The sequence below is a fragment of the Anopheles gambiae genome, chromosome 2, assembly GCF_943734735.2.
Source record: "Anopheles gambiae chromosome 2, idAnoGambNW_F1_1, whole genome shotgun sequence".
In the NCBI taxonomy this organism is placed as follows: Eukaryota; Metazoa; Arthropoda; class Insecta; order Diptera; family Culicidae; genus Anopheles; species Anopheles gambiae.
In genome coordinates this window covers 101,335,381-101,357,339 of record NC_064601.1, presented here as the reverse complement: position 1 = coordinate 101,357,339, position 21,959 = coordinate 101,335,381, and the positions used below count along the sequence as shown (strand labels likewise).

General features: G+C 44.4%; 1 protein-coding gene across 1 annotated transcript; it reads right to left on the bottom strand.

Moving 5' to 3' along the window:
- Positions 1 to 60: 60 nt before the first annotated feature.
- On the bottom strand, positions 61 to 20,873 carry LOC1277074 (mucin-2). Its single transcript, XM_061645063.1, has 22 exons — positions 20,470 to 20,873; positions 7,249 to 7,521; positions 7,053 to 7,178; positions 6,867 to 6,962; positions 6,564 to 6,773; positions 6,285 to 6,494; positions 5,672 to 5,716; positions 5,385 to 5,576; positions 5,211 to 5,312; positions 4,853 to 5,125; positions 4,585 to 4,791; positions 4,379 to 4,525; positions 4,117 to 4,305; positions 3,903 to 4,052; positions 3,640 to 3,831; positions 3,455 to 3,571; positions 1,947 to 2,156; positions 1,735 to 1,863; positions 1,566 to 1,655; positions 1,300 to 1,491; positions 1,140 to 1,235; positions 61 to 1,062 (listed from the first exon to the last, which is right to left on the bottom strand). The coding sequence occupies exons 1-22, from the start codon at positions 20,497 to 20,499 to the stop codon at positions 775 to 777; spliced, it is 3,564 nt and encodes a 1,187-aa protein (XP_061501047.1). The 5' UTR covers positions 20,500 to 20,873; the 3' UTR covers positions 61 to 774.
- Between the last annotated feature and the right edge of the window lie 1,086 nt (positions 20,874 to 21,959).

Here is a 21,959-nt window from a genome sequence, read left to right as displayed (position 1 = left end):
TACAAACCGTAAAAGAAAAGAGGCGTGTAATGGATTAAACAACGGGCACTAAAAACTGGGTTTAAATTATTCACATTTTCACCTGTGGGGTTTTCTCTTTTATTTCCGCTACTCATTGCTATCTTTTCTGGTTTCTTAAACACACATACACACACACTCCTTCATATTCTGCACGATATCGAACACAACACATTTTTCGTTTAAAGTAACACATCTACTAGCTACACTGGCCTTTCTCCCTCTCCTTCGTTAACACGGGGACAAACTTCTGCTTTGACTAACAAAAAAACTATAGAGTCGCCGTTTCTGGGTGAGTATTGTTGCGATATAGATTTGTTGGTATACCGATTTCAAATGAACGGTTTAGTAACCTTACACTTAATCGTCGACCTGAACGAGAGAAAGGGAGGGAAAAATGCAACCGAAAGAAACAGCAAACTGTGCGGAGGCTTTTAGATTTGCTTTCTCTAGCACACTGGACGATACTTCTACTAGCTAATGCCTTAGAACTAAACTAAAACTGAACCGTCAGACAGTTGGGCATTTAGGGCAGTATGGTAGTAGTAAGAAAATAAAGCGCACGCTCTAACCGACGTCACCCCGATAATAAAATGATGGTGATGGTGATCATGAAGATGATGACGATGTACACAGCACATACGAAACAATGCAGGACAAACACACACAGAGGAAGCATAGGGAATCGTCTTAAAAGGGGAGAGAACCTAGCAATGAAAATTCTTGTTCAGAAGAAAGAGGAGCAAACCCCGCTCCCTAGAAGTTAAACGGTATGGCTGGCTTCGGGTACGAGTAGCCGGTCGTTTCATCCGGTGGCAGATACTCGGGCGCGGGCGTTGTCCGGACGGTCGTGGTCGGAATCTTTGGCGGCAGTGTCAGTGGGTTGGGCGGTTTCGGATAATCGTACCCGCAGGTACCGTCCGGGTTTAGCTCCGCCTCGCTGCAACCCTTGGTCGTGGTCGTAGGTCTAGTGGTGGTGGTGGTAGTAGGCCTTGGAGTTGTCGTCGTCGTCGTCGTCGTTGTTGGTGGGCGCGTTGTCGTTCGCTGCAAGGATAGTTGTGTGAATTGTGTTAATCAAAGGATGCGGGAAGAAAAAGTGCCGTGAAAAAGGCCATTCTTACTCTCGTGGTGGTCGTTGGTGGTAGATACTCCAGTGGCGGTGTCGTTCGACGTGTTGTTGTCGTCGTGCGCGTGGTGGTCGTAGGACGACGTGTTGTCTGTAAGGACACAGTAAGTTTAAGCTTTAATTTAACAAACTTTTTTGATTGATCTGGCTCTCACCGTCGTTGGTCGCTGGGTGGTGGTCGTTCGGACACGATCCGGAATGGTGAACGATTGATCTGGCTTGGGGTAGTCGTAGTCACAGCTTCCGTCCGGATTCTGCTCGGACAGTGGGCACTTGGTCGTGGTCACGACGCGTGGAGTCGTTCGCGTTGTTGGTCGAGTCGTAGTGGTGGTTGTGCGGCGTGTCGTCTGCAATAGAATTAGAATTTTATTATTAGATTTTTTTTCATCACAAAATACCACTGTTTGGGTAAATAGCATACCGTAGTTGTCGGACGCGTCGTCGTTGTTGTGCGGCGCGTTGTAGTCGTTGGCGGTAGATACTCGATAGCTGGTGTGGTTCTTCGGGTTGTCTGTTAAAAACACATAAATATTTATTAATTTTACTGTTTTTTTTTAGATAAAAATCATTCTATAAGGCAATTGGATTACCGTTGTTGTTGGCCGTGTAGTTGTCGTTGTACGGCGCGTTGTGGTAGTCGTTCGCCTCGTAGTGGTTGTAGTTGGCCTCGTAGTGGTCGGTGGCAAATATTCCTGTGCTGGAGTGGTCCGACGAGTGGTCTGAAACGAATCAGGGGAAGAGGATTTGTAAGGTTAAAAACTATTGAGAATGTATTTTCTCTTTGATCCCCCTCCAGTAGTACCGTCGTTGGTCGGCGCGTTGTAGTGGTGGACACTCGGTTTGGCAGTGTGAAGGATTGGTCCGGTTTCGGGTAGTCGTATCCGCAGCTACCGTCCAGATTCTGCGCCGACGGTGGACACTTTGTAGTGGTGGTTACTACTCTCGGTGGTGTTGTCGTTCTGCGGGTGGTTGTGGTTGTAGGTCTAGTTGTGGTCGTTGTACGACGGGTTGTCTGTTTTCGAAATAAAATAATACGATATGTAGCAAAAGATACATTTCTCCCAAACTAATTAAGAAGGTTACAATGCTTTGCAAAATATTTGGGATTATTTCTGGAACTGATTCTGAACCCAAAGCGGAACTTGTTTCGATCCGGAGCCCGTACTGCTCTTGAGGCTGATACAGATGTCATATTGATCCTGGAATGGATCCTTAACCTGATCTTTAATTTCTTGAGTTGATCCCCAATGAACAGCTGTCGTTGAACTGTTGCTGAACCTACACCAATTTTGGAACTGATATCAAATTCCTGGAACTGACCACTAGCCCTAATCATTCCTGGAGATGATTGTTAGCCAATGCCATTTCTGATACTGATTTCCAAACCCTTACCGATACTACGACTAACTCTACGAAACTGGTCCTGACCCTATACCAGCACTGGAACTATTTCTTAACTCATATCGGTTCTATGACTGATCCACACCCTTTAAAGATCCAGGAGCTGATCTTGAATCCCTACCATTCCTGGATCGTATACAAACTCCACGTCGATTATGTTCTAGAATCTCATCTCATACCCATAACGGAATTGCAACCCCAGGAACTGATACAAAAACCATAGTGGCATTGCTACTAACAATTGCTACCAGTCCTGGAACTATTCCTGTACTCATATTGTACCTAGAAATTATCCTGGGACTGATCTCGGACAGGAACTGGAACTGTTTCTAAATCCATACCATTTCTGGAACAGATTCCAAACTATACAGGTTATAGAGCTGATCCTGTATCTATGCCGCTTCTAGAATTGATGGTGTACGCATACCGTTCCCCGAACTAATCTCTAAGCAATAGCAACCCTGGAACTGGTCACAATCCATACTGATTCTAGGACTGCTCGGTCATGCATCTAGATTAGCGGTTATCAACCGGTGGGGAATTACCCCAAACTTTTTTGGGGAGTAAATTTTGATCAAAATTTCTCTAAATACTATGAGATGGCCCGCTCTTCCCCCCGCTCATGTACTTGTGAGTGGGGAATGAAGTCCTACATGCACCCTCCATGGGGGAAAAAGCTGCAAAAAGCTTGAAAACCACTGATCTAGATACTGCACCTGCTCCTGTTTTTATTACAGTTCAAAAACCTGGGCATACATCTGTCTCAGTCATGGAACGGATTGCGTCCAAGAACTGTTACAGTAGCTATTCCAATTTAGCAATTGATTCTGGTACAATATTGATTCCCTGATACCAGAAAAATCACAACTTCTTACTAGAATTTGTTTATAGAGAGACACTTTTCCTTACCGTAGTAGTCGGCCGGGTCGTGGTTGTCGTTGGCCGACGGGTCGTTGTAGTCGTCGGAGGTAGATACTCTTGCGCCGGCGTAGTTCTGCGTGTAGTCGTCGTGGTGATGCGTGTTGTCTGTAACAATAGAATAATTTTCATTAAACCTCCTTCTCCCACACACTTTTCAAACAACAATTTCCTACCGTTGTTGGCCGTCGCGTAGTAGTGGTCGTTGGGACACGATTCGGCAGGGTGAAAGACTGATCCGGCTTCGGGTAGTCATAGCCGCAGCTTCCATCAGGGTTTTGAGCCGACAGAGGACACTTTGTTGTGGTTACGATTCGTTGTGTCGTTCTGGTTGTTGGCCTGGTAGTTGTGGTAGTACGTCTCGTAGTCTTTGAACGAAAAGAAATATCCAAATTAATTATAAAATTGCTTAACATACAGCCAGCTCACTCCTATTTACCGTCGTTGTGGGACGAGTGGTTGTAGTCGTGCGCCTGGTGGTCGTTGTAGGTCTGGTTATGGTCGTCGTACGACGCGTCGTTGTTGTCGGTGGAAGATATTCCTGGGCGGGCGTAGTCCTTCGCGTTGTCGTTGTGGTACGACGTGTTGTCTGCAAGCAAAACAAGAGTATTCAGTACCGTTCCATCGAATATCGTTTAGCAAACCTCTCTTACAGTGGTTGGTCTGGGTGTTGTGGTCGTTGGGACACGATTTGGCAGGGTGAACGACTGATCAGGCTTCGGATAATCGTAGCCACAGCTTCCGTCAGGATTTCGCTCCGAAGCGGGACACTTGGTCGTCGTTACAATGCGCTGAGTGGTTCTAGTCGTTGGGCGTGTGGTCGTTGTCGTTCTACGCGTTGTCTACAATTGAAATGAAAGCAATAAATTAGATACAGACATATTTAGTAGGCAAAAATTTCACACCATCACTCACCGTAGTGGTTGGGCGTGTTGTGGTCGTGGTGCGCCGCGTGGTCGTTGTCGTTGGCCGAGTCGTTGTGCGACGTGTGGTCGTTGTCGGCGGCAGATACTCCTGTGCCGGTGTTGTCCTACGCGTTGTGGTTGTTGGGCGACGCGTTGTCTGTAAAATAGTAATGGAATCAGCGTTTTGCTTGCCAATAGAGATAACTTCTCTCTTACCGTCGTCGTTGGCCGACGCGTTGTGGTGGTGGACACTCGGTTAGGCAGCGTAAACGATTGATCCGGTTTCGGATAATCATAGCCACAGCTTCCGTCCGGATTTTGGGCCGACGGTGCACACTTGGTCGTCGTTACAATACGCGGCGTTGTGGTTCGTCGCGCAGTGGTAGTTGTTGGCCGCGTTGTGGTTGTAGTGCGACGAGTGGTCTAAAAGGAGGCAAAAATGAATTAAAACGCATTCATGCTTCAGTTTCTATGCAAAGCTCACCGTCGTCGTAGGGCGAGTGGTGGTCGTCGTACGTCGCGTTGTTGTCGTTGGTGGAAGATACTCCTGCCGTGGTGTTGTCCTGCGCGTGGTGGTCGTCGACACACGATTCGGAACGGTGAACGATGGATACGGCTTCGGATAGTCATAACCACAGCTGCCATCAGGATTCTGTGCCGACGGTGGACACTTCGTGGTCGTCACAATCCTGGGCGTCGTTGTACGGCGAGTCGTCGTCGTCGTTGGACGAGTGGTGGTCGTGGTACGCCGGGTCGTCTATAAGAATTTGATCAGAATTGTAATTAATTACACACATCAAATCCAATTTCAACACATCAATCAATCAAACACACACACGTACCGTAGTTGTTGGCCGCGTCGTTGTACGCCTCGTTGTCGTCGTCGGTGGAAGATATTCCTGCGCTGGCGTCGTTCTGCGCGTGGTTGTCGTACGGCGGGTGGTCTGTTTGAAACAAATTAAAGCCACCAAATTAGTTGGCTGACAACAAACCGACCCACCAAAAGCATAACATACCGTCGTCGTCGGGCGGGGCGGTGTTGTAGTCGACACCCGATTTGGCAGCGTGAATGATTGATCGGGCTTCGGGTAATCGTAGCCACAGCTTCCATCCGGATTCTGCTGCGAAACGGGACACTTGGTCGTCGTTACAATGCGCTGAGTGGTTCTGGTTGTCGGCCGCGTCGTGGTGGTTGTGCGGCGCGTCGTCTTTAGGGGAAAGAGAGGAAACAAAATTAAGCATAATTATTTATTCATCTTGATTAAAAACCACACATCTACGGCGAATGAAAAAAAAACCTTACCGTCGTTGTTGGCCTTGTGGTGGTTGTCGTCCTACGGGTCGTTGTCTAAAAAGCGATGTAAACCACAAAATTTAAAGCAAAAAAAAACATCATTTGATTATCATAAAAGTTCACCATCGCTGTGATTGGCGATCGTAAACCTCGGCCACCTGACCATCCATGTAAGCCCGCGTCTTAGAACATCATCCCACATAATTTATGCCATGCCCAAAACAGCGGGCGTGCCTTATGCCCCCCTCTACCCAAAACAGGCCTTGTTTTCCCTCCAATAGTGTGTTAATTTATTCGCTATCTGCCAAAGGGCAAACACAAACCCACAGCAACACAACAACCGCTATCAGCGTCTGGAGATACTCGACAAAGACGAACCAAATGGGTATATTCGGCAATATCGTCCTCAAAAAAAAAAACCGGTAAAAGCAAACACATTGACTGCTTACTGATGTAACGTTCGCGTGCTACCGGAGGGAAGCCGGAAGTAACGGTCAACATTCCAGCGTTAAAGTGTTAAACGCTGTACAGATCAAGGGCGCGTGTGTAAACGTAAAGTGTTTGCACTTTACACAAACCACACACAAACCGCAAGCGTCTAGTCTGTTAACCAAAGCCCTACCGTTGGTCGTCGCGTAGTGGTGGTCGTTGGGACACGATTCGGCAGGGTGAACGACTGATCCGGCTTCGGGTAGTCGTAGCCACAGCTTCCGTCCGGATTCTGGGCCGACGGGGGACACTTGCTGGTGGTCGTTACGATGCGTGGCGTTGTCGTACGTCGCGTAGTCGTCGTCGGTGGACGTGTGGTTGTGGTCGTTGTTCTACGCGTTGTCTGCAATAAATTTATCAAAAAGGAATGCTTAATAATCATCCTAAAAACATCCCAATTTCAGCTCCTTACGGTGGTTGTTGGTCGCCGGGTGGTCGTGGTGGTGGGCACACGATTCGGAACGGTGAACGATGGATCCGGCTTCGGATAGTCGTAGCCACAGCTGCCGTCAGGATTCTGTGCCGACGGTGAACACTTGGTGGTCGTCACAATCCTGGGCGTAGTTGTACGGCGAGTCGTCGTCGTCGTAGGCCTCGTGGTCGTCGTTGTACGACGCGTAGTCTAGATGGGGAGAAGGTCAACCATCAATACAATGTATCGTGTTTCCAGTGCTCCAATAAAAAGGGAAAACAAACTATCCGTCTGAAAACTTACCGTCGTCGTGGGCCGGGTAGTGGTCGTCGTTCGACGTGTAGTGGTGCTCGGCGGGAGATATTCCTGTGCCGGAGTAGTACGACGGGTAGTAGTGGTCTGCAAAAGGGCAACCATATTATAATTGACGCTGCAGGGGATGATTCTCCCTTCATTACTGCCACTGACGGGTTTGCACGAGACACTTACCGTTGTAGTAGGCCGTGTGGTCGTTGTCGTTCGGCGCGTTGTCGTCGTCGTGGGACGCGTCGTGGTTGTCGTTCGGCGCGTTGTCGTTGTAGTAGGCCGCGTGGTTGTTGTCGTCCTGCGCGTTGTCTAATTGGTAAGAATTGCACAAGAATTAATTGGAAATCTTTTTTTTTTAGATAAAATTATTCAAACCTACCGTTGTCGTTGGTGGCAGATACTCGTTCGGCAGTGTGAACGATTGATCCGGTTTGGGATAATCATAGCCGCAGCTGCCGTCCGGATTCTGGTCGCTTACCGCACACTTGCGGGGCGTCGTTGGCTGCTCGAACGGAACCTTCGGCTTGTCGTAGTGGTAGCCATCGTCCTGCAGGATGTTGTTGTTTGAGTAGCCACCGCGCAGCAGCGTGGAAATGTCCGCTCGGGCCGTACCGACGGCCAGCAGCACACCAAGCAATATGGTGGCGCTCTTCTGTGGACGATACAACGTGTGATGAAAATCAGGTTAGTGTAATGCATTAATGACCTAGAGAAAAACAACCCAGCCGGTAGCGAACGAGCAGTAGCTTCGTCTAACGACAGTTGCTTCAAAGCTACCACCTTCAGCACAGCCTCCGACACACGTTTGGGTTAAAGGCCCGCGTGATTAATCGTGCCGCAGCAATGAGATCTGCACCGTCATTCCGACGATACGAGACGGCGCGAGACACGGATGAAGGTGTTAAATCATCGCACCAAAGGAAGGCTGCTCGCGGCCATAGGCCACGCAGGATGTCACCCGGGGCCGAGCCATTTGTAACGCACCGCTGACAGGTTCGCATCAAATCGATAAGGGAACTGTAGATCCGCGGGGGGCCATGCTCGGTGTTTGGCGTACGATGGCCATTAATGATCACTGCTTATGGAGTTTAGTATGAAGATTTTTTTTCCGTTTTCTTCTGACGACTTCTTCCTCCCTGCGAAAGGCTAAGCGTCAAGGTCTGTCAAGGTCCGGCGGCAAGGTTCTACTGCGCGCGCGCACAGACACACACTCGCAAGGAGCCGTCACTATTTGTTAAATTTACGATCGCCCAGCTTCCCGGGGGGTAGCTTCTTGGCTGGTTTGGCCAGTATCTCCGAAAAGGAAACCCCTTTAGACGAGTTGCGGTTCAACTACGAAGTAATGTCTCTCATCACCTCCTCATCCTCATCATCTTCCAGCTGGAATGAGAACAATTTTTGCTCAAGGTCCATCGTGTAGCGTATGTGGACGACGAGCCAGTCGAGCGGGATGACACGACCGTCGCTCGTGTACCGGAATGGATCGTTCGCGTGGGCATACTTTCGATTTCCATCCTACGGCACACACTACTATCGTGTTCTGATCGCATGAGCGCGTTCCGATCAGCGATCGATTGTGTAATGGTATCCCGCGTGTGCATTTGCAATCCTGTAGCAGAAATCCCACACGGCAATACACACAAAAAAGAACAGGCGCCAGACTGGACGATCGATATCTTTACTTTGTCGATCGCTAATGAGTGTTTGCTTTTCTATTTGGAGTTTGCTCAGCAGGACTAGTTTACTGTGCTGCATACGTGTGCCTAAGCGACGAACCTACAATGTGGTAGGGGAAGTGTAACTTTAATTGAAGTTCGTTGTTTAGAACACTGTTTGGCTTCTATTAGTAGCGATTGATTATATGACCTTAACAGCTTGATGGCATCGAATGTAGTATAAAAAAGTGAAATAATGATTTCAGCAATGCTTTGTCATCAAAAGGCTTTTTAATGAGTTATTAGCATTGAAAAAAGTAGGTTCTCAGTTCACTCAAATAGTTCTTCAAGTTTTGTCGTTACTTTCAAAATTCTTTTCAATTATTTGGTTTAAGACTAAGGTAATACAACAAAAAACGTTATTTGGGCCTGCACCCATGTACAGATCAATCCATCTGCACTCAATTTAATTAAGCTAATGAATTTTAAATCCTAATTAGCATTAACAGCCATCGAACAGATGTTTCCAAGCAGCGCGTGCAAGATCTTCCCGCTGATACCGAACTACTCTGGGTATCGATTTCACAAGAACGCCAACAACAACAACAAAAAAAAACGTAATAGTTTAAGCGCATTAAACATGCCCTCCAAAGTGTTTTGCTAGGTTAGTATCATTCCACCGCAACTCGTATTTGATTAACATTTAATTGCTATTACTTTTGATTAATCATCCGCAATCTAGGAGATGAGCGTTATTGCCTTGAAGTGGCGCTGCAGCAGAGACTATGCTACGTCCACCTTGTCCACCATCAGGCTGACCTACATACCGCCGATAACAGCATACGATTACAAAGTGTACAATTCCGTATACCGAATACCGTATGGGAAAACGTGTTGCACATAGTGCCGGTGAGGATGATGAGGATGATATTAATCAAATCAACAGCATGCCTGAACGTGACAGATTGGTATATGAGTATTTAAGCAAGACGCTGTACTTGATGCTTCTAATCACTAAAACAGCCTGTGTGCATCCTTCCAAATCTCAACCTTGAGTGGTTTAGTACAATGCATTAGAACAGAAGATGACTCTGACCCGTTGTAAAGCGAAAGGTTATTTTATTCCAGTAGCTGCTACTGTGCAACACTGCCCTGGGCCGGTGCTTCTACTCTTCCTCAAGTACGATCGAACACAAACGTCCTCGCAAAAGAAGATCTACGCGAGGGTACGCGATCACATCACCCGCGAAACCCCTGGCACTGTGTTGGGAACATTAAACATACGCTCACCAACAACAATAACTAATTACTTTCGATTATCGACCACTTATGAATAGCAAACACGGGGGGGATACTGCCTGCGGCTACACACAGCAGCGCTTTGGCGGTTGAACGAAATCACGGAAAATAAGTTGTACGGCGTGAAGAGGCACAGACGCACGAGTGACAAGAAGTATTAATGTACATACACACGGGCGCGCACACACACGTAAATGTCGCTTCCGTTGGTGAGACATCGCAGTGTCTGAGGGGTCAGACGGGGTACACAACCGTGATCGTAGGTGTCAGCAAGTACGTGTAGGACATGATTGTCCAAAAGCTTCACGATCAGCGCGAGACCGGTTCACATACTAGGTGTTGTTCTTGCCGAAAGGTATGCAAATAATGACCCACTTCTGGAACTTGGTTCTATGAGTATGCTTCTAAGGGGTGGAGGATGAGGCACAATGTTTACCTTTCGTTTTGTTTCCTGTCATACCCTCTTTTATTTACATTTTTTGTGTTGTATTGAATATATTAAGTGATCTTTTTTTATCTCAACGTATTCGTATGGTATTTTGATGTTTTCGATTGGTCGTCTATTTTATGATTATTGTTTTGAGATATGAAATATTTGTATGTATTAATCATGTAATTAATAATTTTATCTAATATCGAAATTGGAATGATTTGAGAAAGTTTATTATTTTTTATAATTATTGAACCGAATTAGTAATACAAGTAAATAATAACTATACTATATACACTCATATTAGAAACAAAAAAATAAACTAATACAACGTTCCTCCGTTACTTTTCAAACAGCACGCGAGGTCAAATGGAACGTTATGAGCGGTAAAAGGAAAGACGCCACTCGAAGCGACGAACCCCGTACTATCTTAACGTAGTGTGTTAATGTGTTAAATTACGTGCCATTTGCACATGACTGTACCCATAAAAACACGAATTGGGCTAAACTACACTCATTAGAAGGATATTGCCCTCTCGCGGTATGATGTGAGTAAATCTTTGCGAAATAAATCGAAATTGGACAAATTTCGGACTAGTTCAAGGTAAAGTAAAAAAAAACAATATTTTTTTTCTATTTGGTGGAGAATCGAGTCCATTGCTCCATCTTCCATTTTTGAAGTAGACAAAATGATGGCAGCAATTTAATGACGATTATTCTACAATGCACGCAGGCACTGTTTGCAAACTTCACCCTCCAACCAGTAAAGGATGCAACGAATTAAATGCTATGAGTTGACATGTTCGGCTCATTAGTCGGCTATTCTTGAATGACCATTCTATGTGTCAGTATGATTGCTCTGCCACATTGGGCACAATATGGGACAATCCGTTCACGCTAACTACTGGGTGAATCCAGGGGGTGAACAGTGCAGGACATAACCTCCTACTCAGTAACCTTTACTCGATTTTACATCTCCATAACCCCCGTGTATGGTTCGATCCGCCGAAGGTCACATCCTGCACACAGTGGATAATCGGTCTCGCCTTGCCTTCTTCCCTCCCGCTGCTCTTAAACCCTCCCCACAAAAAAAAACAAACTGAACTGAAAACCAGTTGAAATAACGATCATCTTCGATGCCGCGGCAGCCTTAATAAAGATGCGGCTCGTTACGCAACCACGGCGCTGCGATGTGCCCCGTACGCATTATAACTGGTTCGACAGGGCTTCGACGCGACGCGTCCCATCGAAGGGCACACATCGCGTGAACCGCGCGTACCAAGCCATCAAGCTCACCCACAAGTCGTACGGTCGTCGATATGAAGACGACTAGTGGTTTGCCTTCCAAAGAGGGTAATATAATAAATTGATTTCTGATAAAAGACACCACGCTACTATAAATAAGCAAAAGCACCCCCAAACACGACTGCTGGCATCATCTTCATCAGTGGAGGAGGAGTAATCTTCCTCCTAAGTATGATGTTTCGGGGCTTTCGTGTTGATTAAAGTCATCGCCTGAGGATATCGTGTAGCGCGAAGCTTAGTGGTACGCCCCATTAGTCTTCGATTGGCGTGCGTTTGTTTTGTAGCAAATCTTAATTTAATAAAATAAACTTTAACGTTTTCATAATGAAGACCCTCCCCTCGTTTACGGTATGCTATTACATTAACCTAATGATCCTTCCATTCTGGCCTCAAGGCACACCACCGAACCGGACCCGGACTAATCCTATAAAAAAGTGCACGCTTTTGTTTTCTGTCAGCTTGATTGAAGCTGCTGCTATTTCGCTGATGACAAAAACATGCGCGCCGAGTGAGATACTTCACACCCGTTAGGCGTTCCGTAGCGGATACAATTGTCCTTCGGTCAATTGAGTTCTTTCGCTCAATGGCCCCGCGTCTTTTACAGGCGGATAACGCTCTGGGCGCTTGGGCGTTATAAAGCGTCTTGCTGTGCAGAGGTGGTTTGTGGCTTTATGTTTGTGTCGTTCGATTTTCTACTAGACCGGTAAAGCCGGCAGCGGGGAAGCGGACACAAGCACAAGCACGACAGGTGGAGAAGAAATAGATCCGATGGGTTGAGAGCGATGATACCGCTTCAAGGTCGCCATTGGAAGATGCTAATGGAATTCTCGGGTAGGCGCGTGATGTGCTGTATTGGATCGACACGGCTGCCTTTCCCTTTCGATGAATTTTAAATAATTTTGATTGAACAGAACAACCGGTTGTTTAAGGAAAGAGGTACCTGCGTTTGTTTGTTTTGGATCGTCATTTACTGCCCCAAATATGATGATCACAAATCTGACCACAGAATGACAATACTTTAGATGTGTGGCCAAATCATTAAAACATCAAAGCATATTAAAAGATATAGAAATTAAATGCTTAATAAGAAGGCAATTTTTTATGAATTATCTACCAATTGAACATGCTCTTTTGAAAATTCAAGCATAAACCCTGTTATGAGAGTTGATGTCAAAGTTGAAACTAAGCTGTATCACTGATTAGTGTCAGTGGATCATTGAATAATTACTCTAATGTTTTTTATTGTTTTTAGTTTTGTGTTCAGATTATGTTGACCATTTTTACACTTTTAGATAATTTTCAAAATTGTAATAGAAGTAGGCGTTTAAATTATTTATCTAACTTTACGTTAATCCGTTTAAAAAATATATATATTGCCTTATAATCTAGAGGCAAGAATATATGGAAAAGTATAAAACAAAACAAAAAATTAGAGAAAAAGTTCAGTTACTAATAATATCTAATAATAATAATAATAATAATAATAATAATAATAATAATAATAATAATAATAATAATAATAATAATAATAATAATAATAATAATAATAATAATAATAATAATAATAATAATAATAATAATAATAATAATAATAATAATAATAATAATAATAATAATAATAATAATAATAATAATAATAATAATAATAATAATAATAATAATAATAATAATAATAATAATAATAATAATAATAATAATAATAATAATAATAATAATAATAATAATAATAATAATAATAATAATAATAATAATAATAATAATATAATCCTTAATATCAAATGCTCTAAATGTTATAAATAATCAATTTATATTTATAAGGCTTGTTTATTCTGAAGAAAAACAAACTTTGTACTGATCACTTAAGGCAAGAGAGCAAACAAGCGAACGCAACATAATTGCTGTCATTTTGTTGTCCATTTAAAGAATTATTAAGGGTGTTTTTTGTCAGAATAATCATTGGTAAAACTAGTAACTAATCATTTTTTTTAAGTATAAAACATTGTTCCTCCGTCTAAAATTCGGTTCAATCCAGTTACAAATTAAGAGACAATACGATTGCACAACACAAATACTATGTAGAATGAACTAAATCTCTTTTGAAATTAAGCTCAATTGTTCAACTCTTCACATTGTCTATGCTTTAAATTCATACCGTGTACAGTTCTTACGGTTTGCTTATTCAAAACCATTCTGGAAGAAACAAAACAACAACAAAAAAACGCTATCATTTTTATATCTCCTCCCTCCCTCTATCACTTAATCTAATCTTCCGACACACAGGCCGGCACCTTTGCAGTTACGGTCATTGGTCAAATTACGACAACTCGGCACACGGGGCTAAGCACCCGCTTGCCCGTACGCACGTCCGCTCTACCGTATGCACACACACGCCAAACGCGACAAATTGCTGAGACGATTTGCTATCTTAATTGAATTATCTAGCAGAAAAAAACGCTCACACACACACACACACACAAACGGAAAGCCACGGAACGGCTGGAGGTGAAGGCTTTTTGTTCCTCTCTTTTGGGGCGCGCTCTAAAATGTGTCACTCTGTGCACACAAGTCACACGGACACGGACACCAACCCAACCATTAACCGGCCAGCCGTCACCAGAAGCGCCAACAGAATATGCCGGAACGTTTTTTTGTTTTGTTTTGCCGATCGTTTGAACCAAACACAAGACAAGATGGTTAGTAGATTGCGCAGAACGGTGGGCTTAAGTCTGCATGGGGGGAACGTTACGCGGCCTAATCTTTGTCACCTTCTGACACGGTACGGTACGGTGTGGCGGAAAGGTGCAGTTGCGTGAAGAGAGAGACAAAAATGGGACCACAATTTGCACAATCGCATCGCGGTCCGAAATGCAAAAACCATCGTCTAGTGGGGCAGTAGGTCCCCGCATGCCAAAGGGGCACCAAACAATCCTCTTGCGCACCACCGCTCCATCGCAGCTGAATGCAATCGGGTGGGAAACATCGTCACCTCCGGGGGCTTTGGCGATCTTGGCAAAATTGCAGCATGCAACAGTGTCACGGTCCAGCCGCACAGAGGCCTTAGGGAAGAGAATCTTTATAACCACGTTATTAGCAGACTGTCTCTCTTTCCGCTTTTCACTGTTCTTATCCTTATTGTTCTTGCAAGATCACTCAATCATCGACAGAATCAAGCACGAAGGTTGACATTCGACACCGTGCCAAAATGTCAGTGTCCCGTCCACGGCAGTGACAAATGACCCAATAACATTTGATGACCATTTGGAAAAGGTACAAAGCATCATTTCGGGATGCAAACAAAACACCCAACGGTATCCTGCCTTCCTCGATGAAAGTAATAGATTGCAGAAAGAATTTAAATAAAAAAACAAGGTACAAGATCGCTATCTGAGCGGCAGTACGCTAACGACGATATCATTAATAGTCGTTCTCTGACATCTGGCCACATTCTTCTCTGACGTCTAACTATCAAACTGCACAGAGCCTGCGATGGGTGACGAGACAAACAAAGTTCGATGACCCACACACTCAGAACGTCCCGAACCTGACGTCAGCTTGTGGTCAAGGTGCGGCGAACTTAAAAAAAAAGTTTAACGATTTCGCATGCACAGATTCCCGACCCCATATGTTGGTGTTGGAGATAAGCACACAAACAAAATCCCAACAAAAAAAAAAACATTTACACAATTATTTGACAAACATGTTCCTATCCTTCCTTTTTTATTTTTTGTTGCGCTAGCATATCTTTCTCCTACATAGCCTTAGAACCCGCCCGAAAGAGGTAAAGTAAGTTAACGATCTTTCTCTACTACGTGCCGGCATGTTCTTGATTTTCGCCGACGAGATCGGTTTCTCGTGGGAAGAAGGGACCTATTGTGGAGGGATAATAGGATTAGTATGCCGACACACGCTTTAATGAGTGTGATCGTGTCCATAGGCCAACGGGAGGGATGTGGTCTAGGAGCTCTGTTGATCGGACGAAATTAGATAATGGAAGGAAGGAACGAACTAGACATTAATGTTTCCATCTGTCGTGAGTGGAATAATTGACTAACGCTGTCTTAAAACACAGTGAAATCAGAATAGCAGGGACATGAGAAGTCTAACTTCCCTTAAAATTCACTCTGTAGAAATCAAGATCAGACATTTAAAAGGCCCAACTAAAGCCAGTGATTCACCGCCAGCAGAGTGAAAATTTTAGTCAAATTTATTTGAAAATGAACAGACTTATTGTTCAAGCATTTTCACAATTCTACGATCGTAGCAGGCTTCTCGATGGGTACGTAATAAGCATATATGACATTCTCCAGATGGTAAAGGATCTCTGTATTCTGCGATCTTAAGACGGTCGTCACTTCAAGCAACGAGATCAGCAGTGACATCCGGAGACGCATTGTGCAGGAGAAACGTGCATACTATGGGCTTTCCCAGCTGCTGAGATCCAGATGACTTCGAGACCTCACGAAATGCGAGGTATATTGGACATTGATTCGCCCGGACGTCCTCTATGAACACGAGTCTTGGGCCATCCGAGCTGAGGATGCAAAGTCAAATTGATAAACTTAGCATAGAATGTTTTATAACTCTAAGAACAACTTAATGTAATGTACTAAAATTGAACCGATACAAAAGAGCAGTAGTAATTTTGAAAGAAACTGTTTCAGCAAGAAACTCTTATAAACGAGCAATTTCATCTCATTTATTCTCCTTTCAAATTGAGGAACAATCCAGACTTTTCAAGATCACATTTCACATATGTATCCTAACCATTCGGATAATCTTCGATCGAAGCCCCAAGCCTGGTACATGTGGTCTTCCATCTCATCTGGGCGTTGCCAACATTTTATCAATGAAGCATTAAAAACTATGCCACGATCAGGTGATTGCTACACCGCAAAAGCGACACGCCTCGTCGTTTTAGCGCCAAGATCATCCGAGATCATTTCAAGATTTGATCAAACAACGACAACGTCACACTCGAAACCCCATATAGATGGCAACCATCCAAGAGTCGATAATTGTTATCAGCAATCCAGCCACAAAAACAACCGCGGACCAATGACCTTCTCTCCCGCTCGTCGGGGTACGTCGGTGCATCGGGTGGGTCCGGGCGACGATCCAGTTTTCCAAGCGCCGAAAACGAAAACAAAAGTGTGCCCCCCGACCGGTTTGCTGCCGAAGACACCCGGCCGGCATGTGGGGCGCGTGCATGCCCGGCCGCAAGATGTCACTGGGTGACCTATCAACCAGTTCCGAACGTGTTCACGGTCTTCACTTCGGGCGACTGATTAGCATCCCGCAACACGCCCGTGAGCCCCCTGTGTTTGCGTGTGCGTGTGTTTCAGTGTCATGCATCGCTTCTAGTCTTTCGTCTAACCGTTTGTTATATAACGAATCTGCACTCATTCCCGAGAGGGAAGGGAGCCCCATTTTTTTGAGGTCGTCTCCAGGGGAGATTCATTGCCCGGCCGCTCTTGTTGCAATCTTAGCCTAAGTTATGGCTCCCCTGCGCTGTCATTTGAGATATTGGGCAACGGGGAGGGGGCAAGGGAAGGGGAAATGCAACGGCAGTGAAGAGCATCAGGTTCACCTCAATGTGGGAAGATCGGTCTTCTCGGTTACTAGGGCAGCTTGGCGACCCTTCGGGGGGCGCAGATAACAACAACCTGACCTGATGCAAGCCGCTGCTGCCGCTGCTGCTGCTGCTGCAGGTGGAAAAGCATAACCATTAGCATAACCAAATATCAATCATCCATATTTATGAGACACACACACACATACATTCCGAGTACTACTAAAAAAAAGCCTCGAGTTTTGGGGTGCTTTGGACTCTGTCGCAGGCGGGAAACCTCGATTTCTTTCATGCAACCCACCTTTACCGTGATTACAAGGAAATTGTTCGCCAAAAAGTATGCTCCACACCGGCGGCTGCTCGCAAAACTTGTCCCCTTGATGCAAACACCGAAATGATAATGAAGTTTTCATGTTTCCCCTTTTCCCTTCCTTTCGGTGTCTCGCCCAGTAGTGATACAATATTTCGCATTCCACCATCCCACCACCTTTTCTTTGCGCCCGTGGAGCAAACGATTGTATGGTGCATCGTGCAAGGAGCGCACAACCGTGCAACTGCTGTTTGCTGTCACCATTGCTGGCTTTTGTGACAGTTTCGGGCGGGATCACTTCTGGCCGCGGTTCGGTTCGGTTGATCAAACAATGAGCTCGTTATGGTATTTTACCGCCAGCACCGTACGGTAAAACGGTTTGTTTAAATCAGCTCACCTGGGTGGACAATAATGCTGGCGGGGAAGAGGACGGTAGGGAGAAGTATTAAATAAATCTTCCCATGCTTGTGTGGAGCATTTGGTAGATTTTTGTGTGTGTGTTTGTGTGTGTGGAATGCAAACCTCTATGGGCACATATGAGCTTTTGGGGGAGCAACTCTGTTTAGGGAAATGAGCGTTACGGTTAGATAATGTGAAAGAGTGTGGTACAAACAGACGAAAAAATTTATTACGTATTGCACACTTCCTTCCACTAATCATTCTCTTTGAAAAGAGTAATATCAAATTTATTGGACTTTTCATCCAACCGCTTCAGCTATTAAGAATTCTATGTTTTTAAATCAATGTTTTGGAGTTAATAATACTTCAAAATGTGTTTCAAAGTCCTCCAGTACAGTGAAGAAACGTATTGAATAATCTATTACGACATGATCAATCATCCAAGGATCGATCCAGACTACACGCTTTCTGCTCATCTTGAAGAATTTTATCTTGAACAGGCGCTTGGCTATAGAACTCTGCTTCACTATTGAAAATATGGAGAATCGTTCCAGAGGGCCATTTGACACGCTCCAAGTATATTAGCAAGTAATTTCACATCGCTTAAAAGCAAGAAAAAATGTCCGAAAGGAGGAAAACTGAGTCTCGTATGGCAATTTGTCAACAAGCGACGAACCCCGTTAGTTAACTTTTTAAAAAACTGCTCCTAAAGCAGGTCTAATAAACACTGAAAATTGAAGTTTTATCCTCTCCAATGTGTAACCTACACATTGATCCTTTGGATTATTTGATTGTTCTAGTCGATGGAACATGATATGGCTGTCCAGCACGTCTCCAATTACGAAAAGGTGACAAATAGACCGTTGCATGGATAGCCGATGCACCTTAGAGCCGAACTGGTTTCTCGATAAAAACTGTAAATATATTGGAAAATTAGTATTTAACGACAGAAAATACTTTGAGCATTAAATGGATTGCCAAGTTTTCCAGATAATTGGATTTACTAGTTGTAAAAATTAATTAAAATGGATATACAGTGAACCCTCTCTTATTTGAGAGGCGATGGGACTGTCGAATAAGAGGGGTTTTCAAATTACAGAGGTTAAAAGTGAATGAAAGGTCCATACAAACTAGAAAGAAAAAGAACATTTAGTATGCAGCCTTAACTGTTGCTATAGGAAACTGCGAACAGAATCGCCAATTCGAGCATACATCTTTCAATAACCATGGCAACACCATACACAAATAAGAGGGATACAGATTTCAGAGGTTTTCCAAATAAGAGGGACAAAAATGTACTGGAAATCAAGGGACTGTGAAAAATGTTCAAATAAGAGAGGTTTCTCAAATTGGAGAGGTGTCAAATAAGAGAGGGTTCACTGTAATTTTGATATCACGATGCATTGTTATCGATAAATTGATACCAATCATTGCCATTTACTAAAACACACCTAACCTAAGTGGCACACACCACATGACGACACCATGACGAATTCCCATTCTCCACCTAATTGCTAATTAACACGCACCGAAGATCGTCCGAAGGTCCTTCAAAGAATTCCCCCACGCATCGTCAACCATTGCTACAATGTTACATCTTTCCCTTGCCAGAATGTGATTCACCCCAAGGATCAACGGGCCGGTTGGAAATTTATGCATTCTGTATATCACCGTGTAGCATTAGATATTTAAAACAAAACAAAAAAACCCCACGGCCACTGACTCATCTTCACGATGTCCTGTTGCGTTCGATAGAGCCACTCCGGACGTGTATTAGCGCACGTGTTTGCGCTTCCCTCAACGGTTCTCGGACAGAACAAGAAACATACACAGCAATGTTACTTGCTGCTTATCTCAATCAGAACACGCTTCTTGTTCTCCGGGTGGTATCTTAACCACCGAAAGCACCACAGCAAAAAAGGGGCAAAAAAGGAAGCGATCGTTTTCACCACTTGCGCCTCGCGCACACAATCGGTAGTAATCGATCGAGCTGGCGATCGAGCAGCAACGGCAGAAGCATTTGCATAAACAACACATTCACCGTAAATCATGACAATTTATCCATCATTTCTAGCTACGTGTGCTGCAGAAGCTGCCGCTGGTAGGGTGCGTTTTGTTCTCCAGCAAATGCAAGTAACTCTCGCGCCAGATGATCCGAACGAACGAATGAGTGTGTGGGGAAGTCGTCACGAAATATCAACATTCCTTGCTAAACGAGGTGACAGATCGTCAAGAATCTGCGATATATTCTGCAGGGAGGAACCACACACACACACACAGCGTTAAGCACGCACGCACCTACAAACGATCGCTGTGTCGGTGTAGTAGGAGCATCCGGATGCATCACGAGCGAACGGTTCTCTTAGCGCCAACCCCCAAGACGGATGTACCAGGTCGATCCTACCGATTCATGTACCGAACGTGTCCTGCGTTTATGTCACAGGGTTGAGTCACTTACTGCGCGCCACCCACCCTCACCAGAAGGGAGCAACCAGAAACTGGATCCCACTGAAAGCGATATCTCCATCTGGCAGCCAATTTCAAAAGTGCGATCACGTTTTGACGGACGTGCTCGTAATATCCTGAGCGTCACTTTTCATTCTTGACGCGCAAAGAAGCTCCACTCAACTCACCATTTTCGGGCACACGGCAATGCACACCATTCAAGTAGGAGGGGGAAGATTGTTCTACAGCGATTCTTTGATCTTCAAGCAGCTACAATTAATCCATACAAAAAGCTGCGTCTTGCGTACTGCGGTGTGCGGTCACTATATTCACTGTTCTAAGCACGTTTTACACCTAATATGGCAGTGTTGAATTGTTCACAAAAACCACTTTGTCTTCCTTGTATTTACATTTGCACTAATTATTTCTTTGCGATGCACAATGATTGATCCTTGCACTTCAGGCACCACCCTTGCTCACGAGCGCCACAAGCAAAAAATGATGTCCCCTACACGGCGAGGCACACCGGCACACGCAGAACGATCCTAAACGCGCCAAAATCGCCAGCCGACTGAAATGCGCTGCGAATTTCAAAGGCTTATTTATACCGTTTCCCATCATCCGGCGGGAGATGGGCGGGAGATGATGACGATCTGCTCACTATGGTGAGCACAGATGCGTCTCGCCGTAGCCAGCGAGCGCGCGCGCGCAAAGCTTGAACCGCGTGCGTGTCGCGTGTGTTGCGCGACGTACGTCAGTTTAGTGGCGTGAATCAGTGAATTTGGGCGGTGGGGTCAGGATCGTGAAATCCTTTTACTATAAAAAGAGAATTTCAATGCGATTTCAACATTTGTAACATTTTTTCCCATGTTTTTAATAATTGATTTGAGCAAAAAATTTGAACCAAAATACGTTAATTAAACTTACTACATTTTTAAATAATATTTACTCGCTCAATTTTATGATTCAAAACATAAATATAATAATAGAATAATTAAATTTGTCCAATATGAACTAAATATAAAAATGGACAACTTAAATGAAATATCTCAACACATATAATTCATTTGTTTGTACCAATTGCTTGTAGCAGTCACCAAAGATATGCTAAATACAAGCATATACTTTAACTGAGTGGTTCTATAACAGTTTCAAAATTATATCAGCATGTTCGACTACTCATAGCGCTTGAATTACCGAAATAGTCGACTAAATCCTAATAACTGCCTTGTCCCTGTAAATATCTTATACCACTAAGGCACTAAGATAGAGTAATATTTTATAGTTTTGAGCATTAATTTATACGGAAATATCGAACCCTCAAAGTAAAACAAAAAAAATAAAACACTGTACACTGTTTTTGTCTACTACCATTTATCGCACAGTAACAACCAAAAACTAGTGGAACAGATCCTCCTTAGTACTATTTCCCAGTTTGATCACTTCCTTCTTGTACCGCAACGCTAAGTACCCCGTACGACAACTTACCCTCTTTATTGCACGTCGCAGTGCTTTAGTACACGACAACGCAACACAAACACCCCCCGCGTCACTCACGCTACAAAAGATGTTACCTCTTAGTCGACGGTGCAGCATCCGCCGCGACTGTGTGACAACGCTTCTAACAATTCTGGCTCGTTTGTATGACCCACACACACACAAACACACAGATCAAACC

Excerpts from the sequence above, each read along its gene's own strand:
- LOC1277074 (XM_061645063.1), bottom strand. The coding sequence starts at position 20,499 with ATGGTGTGCATTGCCGTGTGCCCGAAAATG. Across the intron at positions 4,792-4,852 it reads CCACTCGCCCTACGACGACG|ACCACTCGTCGCACTACAAC; the intron begins GTGAGCTTTGCA and ends GCCTCCTTTTAG. Across the intron at positions 4,306-4,378 it reads CAACACGCCCAACCACTACG|ACAACGCGTAGAACGACAAC; the intron begins GTGAGTGATGGT and ends TTTCAATTGTAG.